Source organism: Dermochelys coriacea, chromosome 5 (genome assembly GCF_009764565.3).
Source record: "Dermochelys coriacea isolate rDerCor1 chromosome 5, rDerCor1.pri.v4, whole genome shotgun sequence".
In the NCBI taxonomy this organism is placed as follows: Eukaryota; Metazoa; Chordata; order Testudines; family Dermochelyidae; genus Dermochelys; species Dermochelys coriacea.
The window spans coordinates 17,074,053-17,095,070 of record NC_050072.1 but is presented as its reverse complement, the minus strand read 5'-3'; the positions used below and the strand labels follow the sequence as shown (position 1 = coordinate 17,095,070).

General features: G+C 40.8%; 1 protein-coding gene across 6 annotated transcripts in view; it reads right to left on the bottom strand.

The window, feature by feature from the left end:
• Positions 1-20,401, bottom strand: part of SMAD4 (SMAD family member 4) — a 31,087-nt gene extending 10,686 nt beyond the window's left edge. The window contains exons 1-5 of one of the 6 annotated variants that reach the window (XM_038402149.2): positions 20,254-20,401; positions 6,503-6,561; positions 3,277-3,642; positions 2,421-2,595; positions 1,930-1,959 (exon numbers count right to left, since the gene is read on the bottom strand). In XM_038402149.2, coding sequence (XP_038258077.1) covers positions 1,930-1,959; positions 2,421-2,595; positions 3,277-3,525 — 454 coding nt within the window. In that variant the 5' untranslated portion in view covers positions 3,526-3,642; positions 6,503-6,561; positions 20,254-20,401. Of the gene's footprint in view, positions 1-1,929; positions 1,960-2,420; positions 2,596-3,276; positions 3,643-6,502; positions 6,562-13,223; positions 13,401-14,884; positions 15,169-15,627; positions 15,760-18,640; positions 18,805-20,035 lie in introns of those variants that run through there. The other 5 variants (XM_038402153.2, XM_038402152.2, XM_038402151.2 and 2 more) reach the window with 5 other exon arrangements.
• Between the last annotated feature and the right edge of the window lie 617 nt (positions 20,402-21,018).

Genomic DNA, 21,018 nt, shown 5'->3' with positions numbered 1-21,018 from the left:
ATAAAGGTTTAAATCCTTAAGCATGCATGTGCATTTTACTAATTTATAGGTAAGTACATGGAGCAGCTCTACTTCCAAACAATTACAACACTATTAAAAAAGAAAGGAGTACTTGTAGCACCTTAGAGACTAACAAATTTATTTGAGCATAAGCTTTCGTGAGCTACAGCTCACTTCATCGGATGCATTAGCTCACGAAAGCTTATGCTCAAATAAATTTGTTAGTTTCTAAGGTGCCACAAGTACTCCTATCCTTTTTTGCGAATACAGACAAACACGGCTGCTACTCTGAACACTATTAAAGCTGCATTCTTGGAAAAGCAGTTTAGGCAACCATCTCTGACCTACACAGACCTCATACAACATTGTGGGGCACATTCTCTAGTTTACAAATAAATAAGCAATTCATCCAGTAGCTGAGAACTGTAAAGAGTAACTGTATAGCACACCAAAGAATGGTGAGCTCCACTTGCTGCCTCTGAAATAGCAATTTCGTTCCCAAATTATGCATATTCTAACACCATGCTGGTTTGTGTTCATTAGAGTATGGCTGGAGGGGGTGAGAAAAGTGGAAATGCACTATCTGTCAAGCACTTTAACCTACATTAATGCAATATTGAAGTTACAACTTTAAACAAGCAATTCTGAATATGCAAACTCCTCATAATAAACTTAATGCAACAACACCACTGCACACAAGAAAAAGCCTTGCTCTCCTCAAGCTACTTTTATGCAACACCCTTTGGAAGTGTGCATGCACATGCAAGGCACTACAGAACTCACTTCATATTTAAACAACTACTAATCCAAAATAGTCTCTGTGGCTAGTGTGGGTGAGTTATGATTATATGAACACTAACTTTTGCATTCTGTATTTAATGTTTTAAACTAATTTTTTATGTTGCATTAATTCCATGTTTGTTTTTTGTTTAAGAAATGTCAAAGGATATTAAAATATTTTCTTTTTATTCTCTATCAGTTCCATAGCTGTAGTGAGATAGCAGCACAAAAATATACTTATGTAACCAATACATACCATGTATTTAGTTACTGTACTATAAACTTTGATACAAACTTGATACTGTGCACATAAATCATTTTCAATTGCTTCTACTCCTTCAGTAGAAAGCAAACTGGCCTGGAGTCTAGTCTATCAAAAGTTCAAATTTGTAAAGTTTAGCCATTTGATTTGATTTTTTTTTTTTTTTTAAGTTTATGTCCAAGACTTCCAGGCACTTGAACCAACAAAAAAATCCCACCACATCTGTCCTTTAAGAGGAAAGGAAAACCCTAGCTTCAGTGCATCAGTTGCATACACAATACAGTTACAGAAGTAACTAAAACCCTATCATGTTGCTTCTCTGAGTATACCTGGAAGTAAATGTTTAATTGTTTCCAAGTTTTAAATATATTCCCCCGTTTACCAATTTGATTATTCTCCAGGACACTTGCCACAAGTCTGAAGTTAAAGTTCAGATGTCTGAATTAGTTGTGCAATCTTAGTTTTTAATACTATTTTACACAGGAAAAAGTCTATTTTCCTCCTATCACCTAGCTCAGATGGTAAATATACTATACTGCCAGACTTATTCTGTTCAAACAAAAACAAAAAACTTTTTGGCTTGTAACTTTCCATGCTTGCTCCGATTTCAAATGAAAATTCTGGGAAAGTTACAAATGAGTGAAACTAGAGCAACAATGAAAGGCGAGTTGAAAGCTTAGGCTATACCTTTTTTGATGCACACACCAGACTGCTTCACATACCACTATTTTGAAAGGTCTCCTAACTAGACGAAATAAGTGCATTTCTATCCTTGCTTTCCCTCCCCCTCTCAGCATGTGAGAACATTTGTGAATATGCTATTTAAAGTGCAATCTAGTTCTTTTTACATAGAAATCTTTATCAATTATAAACAATTAACTACTTACCAGAACTCTGCAAGGTCAGTCCTGAAAGATCTTTTAAAAAGAAAAAAGGAATCTTTTAAAAAGTAAAAATATCTTTAAAAACCATGAAATGCATTTACAAACTTACAATGCATTGAATTCATAAATATACAACTAACAGAAATTTGACATTAGTGACTACACACACTATGCCAAGACATCACAGAAATATGCAAACTAAAATCACTCTCCTACAGTTTACATGAACTAAATACCACTTCATATTCAGTTCCGAAAGGCTGAAACAGCAACTGGAAATTTCATCCCTATGCCTCAAGTTTATTCCAAAGTTAAACTTCAGTAATTATTTCCACTAAATAAAAAGGTAGAAGTAAAAGTAATTCAAAATATACTTGGTCTTTTACTATGTCATTATGCACTCATTTTTATTTAGGTCTACATTTTCTAGAATATAAGGAAAAAATATTTACTCTTTACTTCTATTGTTCCACTTTAATCGACAGACTACTTACCAATGCCAGGTGACACTACACGTTCATAATGGTAAGGATTCACACAGACACTGTCACATTTTAGGTCAAAAGCATACTGACAATATTTAACATGCTTGAGTTCATTTTTGTGAAGATCAGGCCACCTCCAAAGACGAGCATAGATCACGTGAGGGAACCCTTTACGACCAGCCACCTAGAAAGTTAAAGACACAAAAGTCGACTGGGAAAGTTGGGGGGGGGGGGAAATAAATAAAAAATGACTTTCCCTCATTTCCCACTAACAGAATAAGGCTGGCTAGAACAGAGCAGATACCTTTCACTAAAAATTTCTCCTGCCATGTTTTTAAAAATACTTATCCTCCAAAACTTGGGATCCAATAGAAAGAATCCAAAAAGAAATCCCAGTGGATATTTAAACTAATGTGATTATTCCCAGAAGGAAATATAAGACTGTGACAGGCAATGTTGAAAATAAAATGGCCAACACAACAAAAGTGGTGGGAATTCACAAGTTATATGAAATTGCAAATCATAGCCTCCCAGAAGTCTGTAGATAAAAATTATGGGAGAAACTGTAGAATTTTATCTCTAGATTAAAAAGCTAATACCTTAGCAGGATGTGAAATGGTCTTTCTATGTAACTTGTGACATGTACATTTGAAAAAACAGGCATTTGTAGAAAAATAGTAAATGTTATAGGGGCAAACCCAACAAACTATGTCTGTACATGGGTTTCTATCGCCTCCAAGGTGGGGAAAATTATGCCATAGAGCCACTCTTCCTCTTTGGTGCACCCCAATCCTATTACACCCACTTTTGCTAACACGCAACTAACATACATAAAAAAAATATCAGTGTCTGTATTTGGACTAACCTGAAGCCTTCCATCCAATGTTCTCTGTATTGTAACACATTTACTAGGATGAGCTCCATTTGTAGTTATAGCTGTAATCAAAGAATCCAATTCATCTTTTTTCTCCTTTAGCTTTTTAACTAAGCTTTCGATTGCTCGTTTTGCAAAAGTTTCACTCTCTCCACCTTGCCGATGGCACATCAAGCTGTGAACAATGCTCAGACAAGCATCATTACTTGTTGGTGTGTTAGTAATAGACATATTGTCCATTTGGAACAGCTTTTTCTGGCAGATCAAATATGTCTGGAATCCTTTTTAAAGCTGTATTTTCAGGCTAGCAAACAGATGATCAAAGAAACCGTCAGGCACACGGGGTTTTGGGCAAACCTAGGGAAGAAAAATACACCTACTGTAGAAGAGTTTTCATAAAGCATTAATACATCACAGCTTGGAGGTGACAAACATGTTATCATCAAAGCACTGGATAATTTAACAGCATATCAAAACTAACTACAACAGAACCAGTACCTTGGCATTATGTTTCAACTTTCTAAAGAAACTTCCATACAAAAAGTTTTATTATAAAACAAAAATATTTATAATCAGTTTTGACAACAAAATGATCATATATCTATATATAATTTGATGAGAAAAGGTGCTGAGTAGACAAATAATCTTGGGTGAGTGGGCTCTGATTTGGAAAAAGAGGGCCAGAAAGACTGATTTGTAGTACGTCACATCAGTAAGATTAAACAAAAGACTGATTGGGTGGGTATAAATTTTGGGAAAATTGTTCGGAAACAGGTAATTTTATGTGTATTTGGTAGACATATCTATTATTAAATGTAATGGATTGTGATCTGTAAGCAAATATTATAAATTGTTGGAATTAAATTTTCCAATGTTAGAAGCTGCTAGACTACTGGTAGCTTTTTAGTGGAAAAGAATAAAGTTGCCCCAAGTTAAAGAAATAGTTTAAAAAAAAAAAAAAAGAGAGATACTACTATTAGAAAGTTGATGCATCAAGTATGTATGCAATTTACAGACAAGGTTTCCCTCCTGTGAGTGCTACTATATTTTCTATAACCTAAGTCTACATGATGTTACAGACCAGTCAGCTTAACTTCTATACCCAGAAAAATAACGGAGCAAATAATTAAACAATCAATTTGCAAACACCTAGAAGATAATAAGGTAGTAAACAACAGTCAACATGGATTTGTCAAGAACAAATCATGTCAAATCAACCAGATAGCTTTCTTTGACAGGGTAACAAGCCTTGTGGTGGGGGGAAGTGGTAGATGTTTATATCTTGACTTTAGTAAGGCTTTTGATACTGTCCCACATGACCTTCTCATAAACAAACTAGGGAAATAGAACCTAGATGGAGCTACTATAAGGTGGGTACATAAATGGTTGGAAATCCGTTCCCAGAGAGTAGTTATCAGTGGTTCACATGCCTGCTGGAAGACCATAACCAGTGGGGTCCCGCAGGGGATCGTTTCTGGGTCCGATTCTGTTCAATATCTTCATCAATGATTTAGATAATGGCATAGAGAGTACATTAAAGTTTGTGGATGATACCAAGCTGAGAGAGGTTGAGAGTGCTTTGGAGGATAGGATTAAAATTCAAAATCATTTGGACAAACTGGAGAAATGGTCTGAAGTAAATAGAATGAAATTCAGTAAGGACAAATGCAAAGTACTCCACTTAGGAAGGAACAATCAGTTGCACACAGACAAAATGGGAAACGACTACCTAGGAAGGAGTACTGCGGACAGGGATCTGGGGGTCATAGTGGATCACAAGCTAAATACGAGTCAACGGTTTAATGCTGTTACAAAATAATCAAACATCATTCTGGGATGTATTAGCAGGTGTACTGTAAGCAAGACATGAGAAGTAATTCTTCCGCTCTACTCAGTGCTAATTAGGCCTCAACTGGAGTATTGTGTTCAGTTCTGGGTGCCACATTTCAGGAAAGATGTGGACAAACTGGAGAAAGTTCAGAGAAGAGCAACAAAAATGATTAAAGGTCTAGAAAACATGACCTATGACGGAAGATTAAAAAAATTGGGTTTGTTTAGTCTGGAGAAGAGACGACTGAAAGGGGACATAACAGGTTAAGTACATAAAAGGTTGTTACAAGGAGGAGGGGAAAAAATTGTTCTTCTTAACCTCTGAAGATAGGACAAGAAGCAATGGGCTTAAATTGCAGCAAGGGCGGTTTAGGTTGGACATTAGGAAAAGCTTCCTAACTGTCACGGTGGTTAAGCACTGGAATAAATTGCCTAGGGAGGTTGTGGAATCTCCATCATTGGGGATTTTTAAGAGCAGGTTATACAAACAACTGTCAGGGATGGTCTAGATAATACTTAGTCCTGCCTTGAGTCGAAGGGACTGGACTAGATGACCTCTCGAGGTCCCTTCCAGTTCTATGATTCTATGTTTCTGGCCCTTCTGGTTTCAAAGAAAACGCTTACACAATTTAGGATACCACACTATGGTCTGACTGAGCATGCAACCAAATATTATTATTTTGGAGTTGAATTTTCCCAGTCATCCAAATAGTACGATACCCAGGAAGTCTAATTAAAATAACTAAAATACCACTGGTTTACCACTTTACTATTCAGTGATGCAACTGAACAACTAGCAAGTGTGTTTATCCAAATCAAACAGATATATCCTGGTACTCTATAGAAACTGCTACAGAAATATCCAGGTCCCAAAATGGTTAAACAAGCAGATACTTCATTTTGATTGAGCTTTTAAATGATAAATAGCTTTTAAAAAAAAGTAGTGATGCCAGCTTCAAAGATTTAAAGATAAACACCCTCCATTTCTCCCCTGCCACCACAAAAAAATGATTTGCAAATTATAACATCTGGGCACTTAAATGTAAGTTTACTCATGCCATCTTACTGGAAGCTGATAAACTTTAGTGACCTAGCAACTTCAAGCTGCATGTATCCCTGGAAAACTGGGACAATTCCCTCCTTTGCAACTCCACCATTGGTAGCTATAGCATAGGCAGAACTCATGTATTTCTACCACTAAATCACCCAAACCTAGTTTGATGATTTGGTGGTAAAAAAATGCCTGAGTCCTGTTTACCCTACAGCTTCCACTGGTGGAAATCTGTGTGCCATGTGCCAAGCTAAGACCATGGAGAAGGCTATAAACTCAGGGTATGTCTACATTAAAATGCTACAGTAGCACAACCATAGTGTAGTAGACACTTACCTCATCTGTTCCTGTAGTTTCTCCATTGCTGCAGTAAACCCACCTCTCAGAGGCAGTAGCTAGATAGACAAAAGATCCTTCTGTCAACCTAGCAGTGTCTACATTGGAACTTAGGTCAGTTTAATTACTTTGTGCAGGACATGAAAATTTTCACAACCCTGAGGTACGTAGTTAAGTTGACCTAACTTTGTAGCATAGACCAGCCCTCATACTGCAGGCTTACATTTTCATGAAGCAATATTTGGCATATTACAAAAACAAATTGAGTGATTTTTTTCCTTTTTTGAATCTAGCACAAATATACAAGTTAATGAAACTATAACTGTTCCATCTGTTCAATATTTATTCTCTTCAATTTGAATTTGAATTCAAAGCTCTATAGCAAACTTGATACAAATGAATTAGAATGTCAGATACCTTTCCCCATCTGTCCATTTTCAGTAGTTTTTCAAAACACTCTTTTGGACGTGAAATTTCTCAGTTTTCAAAAAAGTCTCAGTAAAATCTTTTCAGCTATTCAAGTTACTTACTTAATAAATAGTGTTCCAGATAGAAACACACAAAGTGAATCTACCTAATTGAAAACTTAAATAAATACTTAAATGACTAAAGAAGACCAGCCAACATTTAGAAATAAGTGCCTGAAAATTAGACTCTTTGAACTTGATCTTGGACCACTGAAGTCAGTAAGAATTTTGCTACTGACTTCCATGAGAGTAAGGTCAAGCCCTTGAATCCTTATTTAATCATTTAAGTGGCCTGATTTTCAGAAGTGTTGAGCCACCCACCAGCAGCCACTGAAGTCAATAAGAGCTTCTGGCTGCTCAGCACTTTTGAAAGTCAGGCCATATATTTGGGCATTTGAATACTTTTACACATTGGTAAAGAGTGTTACATGTCCACAGAAGCCATTACATAAGGATTTAGTAACCTAACTTTAGATAGATGCCCGTTGTGAATATCTTGGCCAGCATCTTCAATCACTCTGTTCTTTGTAACCCACTGGCACATCTAGGAATCCCATAAAAGTGGACATTACGAACCCAGGATGTACTAACACATGCTCCGACATTCATCTCGAAGCACTAGATGCATCAGTACATTTGGTGAAGCACCAAAGAATTAGGTTATCTAGAGGTCTAACATATCACAAAAATGCACCTAAAAACACTGATGTCTATCTTAGGATGATTACTTCACATATGCAGGGTATCTTAAAATACCCTATTCACTTTCTTTTAGTTGAATTAATCAAAAATGGGGGGTTTGATTAATTATATATTTAGAAAGTAAAAACTCCCAAGTATAAATCCCAGCATGCATTTGAACATGAAATTTCTAGATCACACTTATATGCAGCACCATGTTTTATTATTCTTGTTAAACAAAATACAGAGGGCTTAACACTGGGGTCTCAAACTCAAATGACTACGAGGGCCACATGAGGACTAGTACATTGGCCCGAGGGCCGCCTCACTGACCACCACTCCCCATTGCCCCGGGCCCACCCCACTCCACCCCTTCCATTAGGCCCCGTCCCTGCCCAACCTCTTGCCACCCCTTCCCTGTCCCCATTCCAACCGCTTTCCCGAAATCCCTACCCCAACTCTGTCCCCTCCCTGCCCCCAAGGGATGCAGGAGGGGTGCTGGGTGTGGCAGGGGGCTCAGGGCAGGGGGTCAAGGTGCAGGAGGGGTTATGGGGCGGGTCCGGCCCTGCGCACAGTGGGGGCAGGGCAGGCTCCCCGCCTGCCTACCCTGCCCCCACGCTGCTCCGGGAAGCGGCTGGAACCTAGGGGAGGCAGGGAGGCACAGGTGTCTGTGTGTTTCCCTGCTCCCCCCCCCACCAGGTCCAGGCCGCTTCCCGAAGCGGCGGGGGGCAGGGCAGGCAGGCGGGGAGCCTGCTCTGCCCCCAGTGCGCGCCAGGCCGGAGCCGCTCTAGGTAAACGCTGGGAGGGAGAGAGAGCAGGGAGCTGGCAGGCCACAGAAAATAACCCCGTGTGTTTGAGACCCCTGGCTTAACATCTGCTGTGAGCATGAAGCTTTAAAATCATTCATTTGGATAATATGGGCCAAGAAAAAAAAATGCTTTAACACAGTATTGCACATAACTACAAAATTCTAAGAATATGTCTACACTTAAAACACTATGGTGGTACAAGTGCAGCCACACCACTATAGCACTTGCTGTAGATTCTCCCATCACTGTAGTTAAATCCATCTCCCCAAGAGGTGGTAGCTAAATAGATGCAAAAATTCTTCCATCAACCTAGCACTGTCTACACTGGGGCTTATATCAGCATAGCTACAGCTCTCCGTGGAGTTGATGTTAAGTTTTCAGTGTAGATCAGCCCTAAAAAAGAAGCTATATAAAGTTAGCAACCCTATGAGAAACTAAATATGCTTAAGTTATGGAATTCAAACTCAACTTTAACAGGTCTGCTTTTGTAAAAAGAAAGTGTAACAATTAGTGTTTTATACAGTATCTACAAACATACTGTATCAAGTAAGGAAAAAATATTTTTGGGAGCCAATTAGATTTGGGAAACAATAGCCAAGTACTTAAAATACAGATTGAAAAAACAGCTAACCAAGATCCTACTGTCCCACTGAACAATTTATTACTAGCCAATTCTTCAAAAACCTTCCTTAAAAGTCAAACTGAACTGAAAATTCCACTGTCACACTTCTCTCCACCTGAATGAACGAAACACTAATTACTATTCAGGACTACATTGAGGTAGTGAAGGGTGATGTATCCTTTTAAACTAGGCAAAGAAATTCAAAGCAGGAGGCAGCTGTTTAAAATTAACAATGGTAGACAAGTGCCATGTGCCTCTTCATTTTCATACCTGTGGATACTTCTGCCAAAAAAAGGTTACCTGAATAATAAAGATACAATTTGCAAGCATTTAGGTCCATCTACAATGGAAATTATATTGTCTATAATTAAAATGCTAGTAACGATCTGTGTGTTATTGATATTACTGAGTGTCTACATTGCAGTGCTGTTTCACTTCCATTATCCTCACGTCCACACAAAACTGTGGAATAGAGTGGTGCATGCAAAATGTCCTTTGGGAACCAACTCCCAGAACAACTGCTATGCTATATCCCTGATAACAGCAGCCATTTCTATAAGATCACCCCAAAATGGAGGCCAAGCAAAGCTCTCAGAGGAAGAATTTTCTGTGTGAATTACTGAAAAACTCATTGCCAGTCAAGTTGCGAGGCCCAGAAAAGCAGTCCAATTTATGCAGATGGGGTGCTTCTGGTCAGCTTGACCACAGGACAGTGAAATACAAAAACCAAACCAGAGAACACCCAAAGGAGTGAACAGTGATGCGAAAATTAGTATTGCAGCTAGTTTGACAGTACTCCTTATCTACGGTAGGAAGGTAATATTACAAGCAAGCCTGGGCAAAGAACAAGTGTTTAGACTTGCTCAAAGCAGGAACAACAAAAATGATACAAGGCCTTTTGAATACTGACAGCAAATCAGTGTGCAGTATGCTGAGCATTTAAGAGAGAGTTATTTAATATACTAAAATTCTCCAGCATAAATGAGGCCTTAGAACAGAGGTGGGCAAATTACGGCCCATGGGCCAGACCATCCTACCTGTCCCTTGAGCTCCCGGCCGGGAAGGCTAGCCCCCAGCCCCTCCCCTGCTGTCCCCCCTCCCCTGCAGCCTCAGCTCACCATGCTGCCAGCGCTCTGGGCAGTGGAGCTGGAACCTACTGCCGAGCAGCATGGTGGTGTGGCTGGCTCCACCCGGCGTGGCTGCCAGTCCTGCCTCTCTGAGCGGCATGCTAAGGGAATGGAGGGGGGTTGGATAAGGGGCAGGGGGTCCCGGGAGGCAGTCAGGGGACAGGGAACAGGGGAGGGTTAGATAGGCATGGTAGTCCCGGAGGGACTTATCGGGGAAGGGGGGTGTGTGATCCCAGGAGGGTAGTTAAGGGTGGGGGGTCCCGGGAGAGGGCGGTCAGGGGTCAAGGAGAAGGGGGGGTTGGATGGGTGGGGGGTTCTGAGGGGGGCAGTCAGGGGGCAGGAAGGGGTGGGGACCAGGCTGTTTAGGGAGGCACAGCCTTCCCTACCTGGCCCTTCACACGGTTTCGGAACACCGATGTGGCCCTCAGGCCAAAGGGTTTGTCCACCCCTGCCTCAAAACTATCAAGAAGTTTCAACAAAGGAAGCCCCTTGACATATCCTGTGGTCAAAGGGGGGGGGGAGGGAGAGGGGGAGTATTTGTGCCTCTGTCTTTTTTATTCTGAAGAGGGCATGAAAGGTTTGGTTTAGTTTTTAAACAAACTTTTTCTGCTTTGATGTTAGCAATATTAGGATATGATTTCCATGCTTTTACTGAAGGACTCCTCAGAGAAATAGAGAACTGAAGTGGGAGCTTACACCCTCAGCTGAAGTACAGGAGTGTTGAAATTAAAAAACAAACAAACAAAACAAAAACTATCCCACGCATATGAAAAAGCCAAAAACAATGTTTTAAATAATGACAAAAAAAATCCCTCCCGCCCAACCCCAACCTCTCTTTCATTGTCACAAACCTACTAATTTGCTAGTGCTTGAGAAGCATACACCTGTAAAAACTAAAAATCTTTCAGCTTCTTCATGTATCAAAAAGGAAGCAAAAATAGGCACTTTTTCCCCTTGACAGGTGACCTTTAACACTTTTTACAAAAATACAATCCACAAACATTTTGTCAGACTTGGTTTTAAAAAGCTGAACATTGTGCCAGTCAGATATTAGAAATCAGCCATACTACATAACTGTTGAGGCAGGACAAGCTATTGTTTGGCCCAAAGGGACAGAAGGAAGAAGGTGTTCTTAGTGAATGAAAACTAGATTATATTAAGGATGGAAATGAGAAGCTAAGGAAGGATGCAACAGAAGTAGATACATGTTATCAACTGTCCGACAAATGTCTTTGGGCAAGATGGTAAACTCAGGGCCAATATTCATACATCACACAACTGATTTACACTAGCGGTTAAGCCAATCACAACAGTGTAGAGATCAATTTAATCAAGAAACAAAACCCAAAATATTAAATATGACCATTTAAAATACCACTGGATAATTGCCCTAAGGTGTGGGCAAACAGCCACAAGGTTCCCCCACTTCATTACTATTTATTATAACTGACAGCATCCATAGTATGCTAGGTATTTTCTAAACAAATGAGGACATGGTGCCTGCCCAAAGAGTTTACATGTTTTTAAGACAAACAGACCGACAAACAGAGAAAGGTTTGGATAAAAGGGAAATAATATTAAAGTAAAGCAAACAAGATGCAACTGATAATGCCTGGGTAAGAAAAATTTTAATTGAAATATGTATTATTTTAAAAAATTACTACAATCTTCTCATAATCAGACTATTAGTTTCTGTAGGCATGACAGCCAAAATGAGTCTTCAGGAGAGATCAGAGTTCTGCACGGCTACCTCCCCTTCTGATCAGGTCAGGAAAAGTCCAAAGATGCTTATGGGAGAAGCAGACAAACATCACATAAAGACTGGCACTGTGTGGGCTGTTAGCAAATATAGACATGAACAGAGTCAAGAGTGGATAAGAAGGGAGAGGTGGACTTATGAAAACATGTGCAAGAAGCTTAAATTCAATGTAGTTGTGGTGGTAAACAATACACTTTCATAAAAAGAAGAGTACTTGTGGCACCTTAGAGACTAACAAATTTAAATTTGTTAGTCTCTAAGGTGCCACAAGTACTCCTTTTCTTTTTGCGAATACAGACTAACATGGCTGCTACTCTGAATACACTTTCATATGAACCAAAAGAAAAAAAAAAAGGTTTCATATATGTTCAATACTGTATGACAAACTCAGGACTCTAACTTTTGATTCTGTCCAGCTGAGGGACTTAAATGGTGAAAAGAGAAGAGGGGTTACTTGTTTTTCCCCAACAATTGGTTCAAATGGAAGAAAATGCTTCACATTAGCTTGTGCATTTAACATTAGAACTCTTCCAAGGAAGAAATACTAGGTAAGCACTGGATTTTTAAATGGCAAGTGTACAACACTAATGTGATACAAATGTTGAAGGTTTAACCTTAAAAATGTAATACGACTATCATCAGTTCTTTTACCAGTATACAATTTAAATGTAAAATATAAAAAGATTGGCAATCTTGAGAGATGAGCACTAAGTATCACTAGCAGTGATTCTTAAAACAGAGCCAAAAATGGAAGAAGAAAAAAAAACAAAACCACAACCAAGATCAGAAGGGGAAGAGTGAAGGCAAGAAGACAGCCATAAGCTGATCTAGATCCATGCACAGAAATGAATAGTAACAGTATTACATATGAGCTAAAGTTTGGAACAGTTAGAACCCAAATTAAATTCTTATATTTTCAATGTAATGGCCAAGAGCCAGGAAGATGCATGTTTAGCTGTCTCAGAGGAGGTAATTCATCCCCTGTAAATGCTGCCAAATTGAATAACGGTCTCATAACATTGCTAACATTGAAAAAGATTTCTGATTAAGCCAAGGTGAGAAAGCTGCAGTGAGATTAGACTGAACAGTATTTTTTTTTTTTTGGTTCTCAGATAATTATTTCATCCTAAAGTACTCAACGTACTCATTTCTAACTAAAACATAATTTAATGGCATTTTTAAAGCTTTAGATAGGTGCCTAGTGGGATTTCCAAAGGTGACTAGGTGCCCAGTTGCACATTTACGCATCTAAATACCTTTTAAAATCTGGCCCAAAGTGCTTGTCTTATAACTGGAAGCAAGATTTCAATCCACTGAGGTCTCAGATAAATGATCACTCTCCACGTTACAAATTGACTGAAAGGGTTTGCCATAAATGGCAGTCTAATCTCTTGAACTAAATGTGCAACACCACAAATTAGTTTTCCCTCTTGCTCTGTTATAGATGAAAAAAACCTGTTATACCAGAAAAAATGATTAAATAACCATCTTCTCAATATTAATATAGATTCAAAGGTAATGTACAATCTGACATTGGACTTCAACAGCTGCAGCTTTCCCCCTCTCAATCTAGGTGCTAAAGAAATTATCTGTACCTTGGAATATTAGACAAAGCTTATGGCACAGCTAATACAATTGTATTTAACTCAGTAAATGAATGAGTTAGTGTTCTCAATTCAACCATAGTGCACAAGTGATATATTTTATGACATACATTTGAGTGCGCCCCCGCCCCCAAAAGCCTCCAACCAACCAAAATGAAAAGGATCGAAAACACAATGCTTACAATGTAGCCAGTCATAACTATGAAAACCTTAGCTTTTTATTTCCTGATGGCTGAACCTTTAAAATTAAGATCTTTAAATTGAGGTTCTCCTCTGAAAAATTACTTTGTAAAAAGGCAATTCCAGGGTTCCATTCTGATGTGTTTCAATCATATCCTAATCAAGTACTTTCATACCTGACCAGGGGTCTCAACATTAATCTGTGTTCTTTCCTTGTATATAACCATCAATTATAAAGGACCTTTAGCCCAAATTACAACCCTGACCATTTCACAGACTGAGAAAAATCCTTTTGTCCAGCAGCCTGAGACAAGCAGAAATACTATAAGCATCAGGTTTTCTGCCTGCCAGACAAGGAAAGGGAGGTAAGCTGAGTGTCAGGCACAGCAGCATTAAGGCACCAGCGAAAAGGGTGGTTGAAGGGGCTGTGTGTGTGACTACAGCAAAAAGTACTGATCTGTCTATGAGTAGTAAGAGGAAGAGGGGCTGAGCAGAGTGACTGAACTAAACTCCCAGATGTTAAGGGATCGGTCCTAGTTGATGTCAGCCACAAAAGTAACGCCTTCGAAGAAGTGTACTGCTAAGCATAGCTGAGGCAGAGTCCTTGCTTGAACGTGCTGTCAGTGCTCTGAATAGAGAGATCTGTTGTGACTGGGTTTGAGATTTTCAACCACAGATAGATTGCCCATGATTGAACTATTTATCCTTTGAACTATTTACCCTAAGGCCAGCAGTTTATTTTTCCAGCCAACCTATAGCAGGCTGTGTATCAAGTTTTAGAGCTTTGCAAACTGGGACATTTTAGCAGCAGCTGCAACTGAAAGATAGTTTGATTTGATTTAAAAGGGAGAATAAAGATTGCAAGCTGTTGGCCACAAAAGTTAGAAAGTTTGAAGACAATTATTTTGTCAGGAAGACAAGCTACATTTTAACTTATCAACCAAGCTAAAATACACAATTTGATAACCAGCTGCTGATACAAAACACAATTTGATTTTAGAGAGGAAGATGGTCTATTACTTTGGCCTGGTCTACACTGGGCGGGGGGGGGGGGGGGAGAAAATCAATCTAAGTTACACAACTTCAGCTACGTTATTCACTTAGCTGAAGTCGACGTACTTAGATCTACTTACCGTGGTGTCTTCACTGCGTAAGTAGACGGCTGACGCTCTCCCATTGACTCTGCCTGTACCTCTTGCCCTGGTGGAGTACTGGAGTTGACAGGAGAGCGTTCGGCGGTCGATTTATCTCATCTAGACTAGACACGATAAATTGACCCCTGCTGGATCGATCGCTGCCCATCTATCCAGCAGGCAATGTAGACAAGCCCTTTGATACTATCTTTGCAGATGGCATGCAAGCCAAGTTTCAACTGGATACTCCTCGTGTTATTGTGCACTGAATCATCCAGAGCTTCCTATTCAAGATTTTAAAATAGGTTAACTTTAGGTTCAGAAGATTTCAAAATGAATTCAAACATTTTCAAATTTTACTATAAAAAGATGACAACTTCGGGCTCTTACTGATTATGCCTTTCAGGCAACTGTGAGGTATATGGAGCTATTTACCATGCACAGTACACTGTGTTTCTGCTCCGGCTACAGCACTGAAGGCAATGATAAAAAAATCATTTGATCATCAGCCACTTGATCTGTTTCTATAATACATTCTAAGACAAGCACATTAGTGGACACAATATACTTCATGACAGATTTCACCACTGTGACTGAAGACTAACATTTTAAGGAGACAATCTCTTATTGTTCGAGGCTTTACAAAAACTATATATTTTGTAATTTAACATTTATATTGCAGGAGCACCCAGAGGCGACAACAGGGTTGAACTCCACATCATCAAACAGATACATAAACTTACAATCTAATATCTAGAGTGCACTATGATGGAACTTTCAATGATGAAAAAAATTCCAGAATTGATGCCCAAAAATGTATCTTCAGGGATGGCAAATTTGAATGGGTAAATATTTCTGGTCCTTTAGAAACAAAGCTGGAAGGAAAAAATAAAATTATTTTCAACTTCCAACGAACATATTATTTGTAGCAGCTGGTTATCAAACTTTCCATTTTAACTGGTTATGATGTTAGTTTCATTGTCTTCTCCTACTGCAGTGGTAGAATGAGAGTTTCCACAATAAACAATAATAAAGTGAAGCCCACAAATAAATATGCAACTAAGCACCCTTTATGTCTTGATGCAGATATGCCCGAAGGCCCCAAGTGTGGATGCTTTCCCAGCCACATTAAATTTTCTCTACTTGCCTAAATGAGGCACAACAACAACATACAGATTTGTAGGTATGGCACAATCAGCACACAATAGCAACAGCAAGCGGTACTACTATAGTATTAGACCGGCATGGCTACACATGACAAGCAGCAGATGGATGTTATCCATAATATTCTTTAGGCATTAAATTTTTCTTCAATTTGAATTAAGTTAAACAATTATGACTGTCTCACTGATGGTGGTGGCGGAAATGGCATATTCACTTACACTAAAGCAAGGACAACACAAAAAAGAAAAACAAACTTTTGCACTATTGTACAAAACAGAATAAGAGGAATTCAGAGTAATGGTTTGAGACAAATTCCAGCAGCAATAATATTTCATCTTAATTTAATTAAGAGAAGACAACAGTTCAAAAATTCAGAGCACCTCTTTTTCTTGTGGAACAACCAAATCTGAAGTCTTAACTGCCTTTAGATAATTTATCTTTGTTTTTCTCAGTCTCCACCTGTGCTCACCCATTACTTTTAATAACATTTTACAAGTGTAACAGATTGGCCCTGTAACTGGAACACAGTAAACCTTTCTATTGATGATACACAAGGATCTAGCTTAGCTGTGCTACTTCTGCAGGGTTAGCAGACATAGTAGACAAAAAACCACCAACCCTCACTCTGTCACCTAAGATAACAGCTATGAATCAAATACATATATGAAAAAGATTTAATGAATAGGTACCATGTTTATATAGTCTTTTCAGAATAGAATCACATTTTAAAGTTATATTAATCTAAATTTTTGTGTTTCAATTTCCCTTCCCCTCCCCTCCAGCCAGCCATTATTCTTAACGACTTGTAAAGGCCAAATAAACTCCAATTTGTACTACATACAACAGCCTGACTTTGTCAGGGAAGGAAGATGATCACTAGAGTCCTATCAATTCACAGCCATGGAAAAGGTGTCATGGGCCGTGAAATCTGGTGTCTCCAACCCATAAAATCTGGTCTTTTGTGTACTTTTACCCTGTATTATTCAGATTTCATGGGAAGACCAGCATTTCTCAAAATGTGGCTCCCTACCCAAAAGAGGGTTGTTGGGGGGTGGGAGTAACAAGCTTATTGTAGGGGGATCACCTTCTGCGCAGCCTTCAGAGCTGGGTGGCCGGAGAGTGGTGGCTGCGGGCCAGGTGCCCAGCTCTGAAGGCAGTGCTCCGCCAGCAGCAGCATGCAAGTAAGAGTGACAATACCATACCATGCCATCCTTCTGTGCTGCTGCCTTCAGAGTTGGGTCAAGACCCCCACAGTTCCAACAGTGTCAAATTTCAGATCTAAAATACCTTAAATCGTTAAATTTAATTATTTTTAAATTCCTATGACCATAAAATTGACCAAAATGGACCAGAAATTTGGTAGGGCCCTAATGATCACACATAATGCTGATGCACTGCATATTCCCCTGGGCCGCCATTCAAATTGGATTCGTTTCAAAGACCTACACCTAATCTTTGAGACCCTCAAGACAGCCTGGTCCCAGCTCATTAAGTTCCAAGTGTAGACAAAGCCTATGTCAGTATAACTACCTTGCTCCGGGGCATAGACGTTCCACACCCGTGAGCAATGTAGTTATATGAACCTAACCCCACCGTTTAGACAGCGCTATGTCAATGGGAGGGCTTTGCCCACTGACATAGCTATCACCTCTTGGGGAGGTGGAGTACCTACACTGACAGCAGAAGCCTCCTGTTGGTGTGAATAGCATCTTCACTAAGAGCTATAGTGGCACAGCTACACTACAAGTGTAGACAAGCGCTTAGAAACACAGATGGAGACGCTGACACTCAGACATCTGCGTTCACAAGGAATGCTACCACTGACAGAGTCAAATAAAAGTTTCCCCAAGCCTATAGCTCATTGGGGTGACTGGTTAAGGCTTGTCAGTTTCATAGCCAACTGCATACAAGGGAGTGATGGGGCCAGCATCGCATCCAACTGCCTTTGATAGGCCCTAACACAAAGGCTCAGGTACCTATGTTGCAACTGGGTGTGAAATCAATCAAGACTTGAACCCATGACCTTTCACTGTGAAATCAATCAAGACTTGAACCCATGACCTTCAGGATTGTAGCTGAGCAGGTTACTGCTCCACCATTACACCTCTCTCTCTCTCTCTCTCTCTGACTGAGGGAGGCCAGAGTGAAAATTTCAGGAGCTGAGGAAAGGACATTCTCAGCAGAGGGCCTTAAGATGTAGAACTCCTTAACACAGAACAAAGGAAGCCCAAAGCCCAGAGCAGAATACAAACCCACCTTTTTGCAAAGCCTTCCTTCAATAAGGATTGAACAATAACCTGGCAAAAATCTCATAAATAGAAGAAATAATGCTGACTGAACTAAACAACAGAAGGAAGAGTAGACTCTTACAGATAAATTTAGTGTAATTTTATATTTTTATTTAATGCCTTGATACCATAGCAATGGGTACTTGGCTAATGTGTGTTCTGTACTGAAAAGTGCACAGGGATAGTATTTTGTGTTAGCTCAAGCCCTTTTTTTTTTTTTTTTAAATAAATCTTCACCTCTGTGGTGAGACTAAGCATGGAAAATTCCAGTCCCAGAAGAATTTTTTCAAAATATGTGCAGTACTTTTGAAATTCTTTGCAGTCAGGTCCGTTGCTCTGCTCCACAGTATGCAGATATTTCTCAACATCTGCACATCTGTTGTGTTATTTCTTGTATAAAGTAAGTTGAATTAAACCTATCTACTTATAAAACTAATTCTAGATGTTGATCAGTTTCAGGGACATTTGTACTGATTTCTTTAGAGCTTTGCTCTGTGCATGAATACTGTTTTTAATAAATACATATACATGCCTGTAAGACAAAGAAATCAAAAATCAAAATAGGTTCATGACTGTAAAGTGGAAGAAAGCCTTGTTCCAACAATCATCTAGCCAAAACAAGATGATGGCCAGAAGGAGGATAAGAAGGATAAGATGCCTCCCTTTTCATTACATTAATTTTGTAGTTTAGTATAACTATTTATAAATAGAATAGTCACAGAGTTTGAAAACAACTTTTACCTAGTTTACAGGGAGCCATACACACAAAAAGAATTGATTTGGGATTAGGATTTGATGTTAAAACACACACAAGAATCCTAGTATGCTTAATATCTTCAAAGCATAAAAGGCCTCTGGGCATCTTAAAATAAACTACAAATATGATTTACAATAAAAGAAAACAAGATGTGTTCAATCTCAGAGCAGAAACCAAATATGATAAAACCCCAAACAAACAAACAAACACCACGTTTTAGTTTTAGAAGTGTAACTAGAGCTGTGGACCGCTGTATCAAAGAATAGCGTGGCAGGAAAGACACTTCAATAATGAGGCTGGTGAAAGAGTTTAATTGGGGATAGACTGATCAACAGGAGACTCAAAAAGAGAAACCTTCTATACCACGGTGGGCGGGGGGGGAGAGAGAATAAGGGAGCTGAGGAATGGAGCAGAGTGCAGCACAAACTGGGCACCCTCCTACAAGAGGGGGAGCTCAGAGAGAGGAGCCAAATAAGCGGGTCAAGAAAATGGGGGGAACTTGTAAACTGGAGGAGGGAAAAGGGAGCAAGGAGGGAGGAAAGATGCTCTCCTAACGCCCCAATCCTGCAGTGGGATCAGCACCGGGACCTCCATGTGGGTGCAAGGGTCCCCTGGCCGCAGTCCTGGGAACTTCGTACAATTGGGGTGGCCCGTTACTGCTGGGTGGCGCCCCAGGGGCTCTCCCCTCCCGCCAAAGGGGGAAACCTGGGGAGGGACACGCCGCAGCAGGCAGAAGAGACCTCGGGGGGGCTGAAGAGCGCCCCTCCCCCCCTCGGGGGCGCGCACCCACCCCAGGACAAGCAGCCACAGGGCGCAGAAAGCCTCCGAGCGAGGGGGGAGGGGGGAACCCGAGGGGGACCCGCGCTATCTCGGAGTGGGGGCGGGGCGCACTTTCAAGGGGGAGGCGGTGTCTGATTGGACACAACCCGGGGCGGGCGTTACCTGGGCTCTCCAGCCTCGGCTGGGCCGCGGCGGGCCCGAGCCCCCCCCCCCGTTCCCCCCGCCCCGGTGCGGCGGCCCCTGGTGCGCCTCCTCCTTAGCCGGGAGCCAGGCCCTCGGGCGGCGCGGCCTGTCTCCTCAGGGCGGCCCCGGCTGGGTGGGGGAGGAGGCGCTCACGGGCCTCCGGAGCGGGGAAGGGAAGGATCCAGCCGCCCGGTTACCGCCGCCTCCGCCGTGTTGTTGTTACAGCTGCCGCCGCTCCCCCGCCGCCGCCGACACGTCCAGCTGCCTCCGCGCATGCGCAACATCCGGGCAACCCCGCCACAGCAGGGAGTCCCCCTCCTGCTTCCACCATCACTACGGAGAACGTGTATGGGGGGGGTTTTTTTTTGCGCATGCGCGTAGAGGCCACCACCGTCTCTAAGGTCGCAAAGCGGCGGATAACGTTTCCATGCAGGCGGGCGGGTGGTTTTTTTGTATGGGTGAAATTTTAATGTTGTGGTTTCTGTCCCCGCCGGAAGGGGAAAAAGTGAATTTTCTTTCCAGTCTCCTTTGGCTTTTCCCGTTCTCAGGGGCCCAGAACTCTGAGCAGTTATAGGCGCACCTGTCTGACTCCTGTTGCTGGTGGGGATTGTTAGCTGCTGTAGGGGGGCATCATGTCTGTGCGGCAGCTACTGCTCATCCGATGAAGTGAGCCGTAGCTCACGAAAGCTTATGCTCAAATAAATCTGTTAGTCTCTAAGGTGCCACGAGTCCTCCTTTTCTTTTATGGTTTTGTCTCTTTTCCCTGTCTTTTTGCACTTGCACAGTCAAAAGCCCTGAGATTCTGGAAGCACACCAAATGCATCCGATGAAGTGAGCTGTAGCTCACGAAAGCTTATGCTCAAATAAATTTGTTAGTCTCTAAGGTGCCACAAGTACTCCTTTTCTTTTTGCGAAAACAGACTAACATGGCTGCTACTCTGAAACCTGTATCTGAAGAGCCT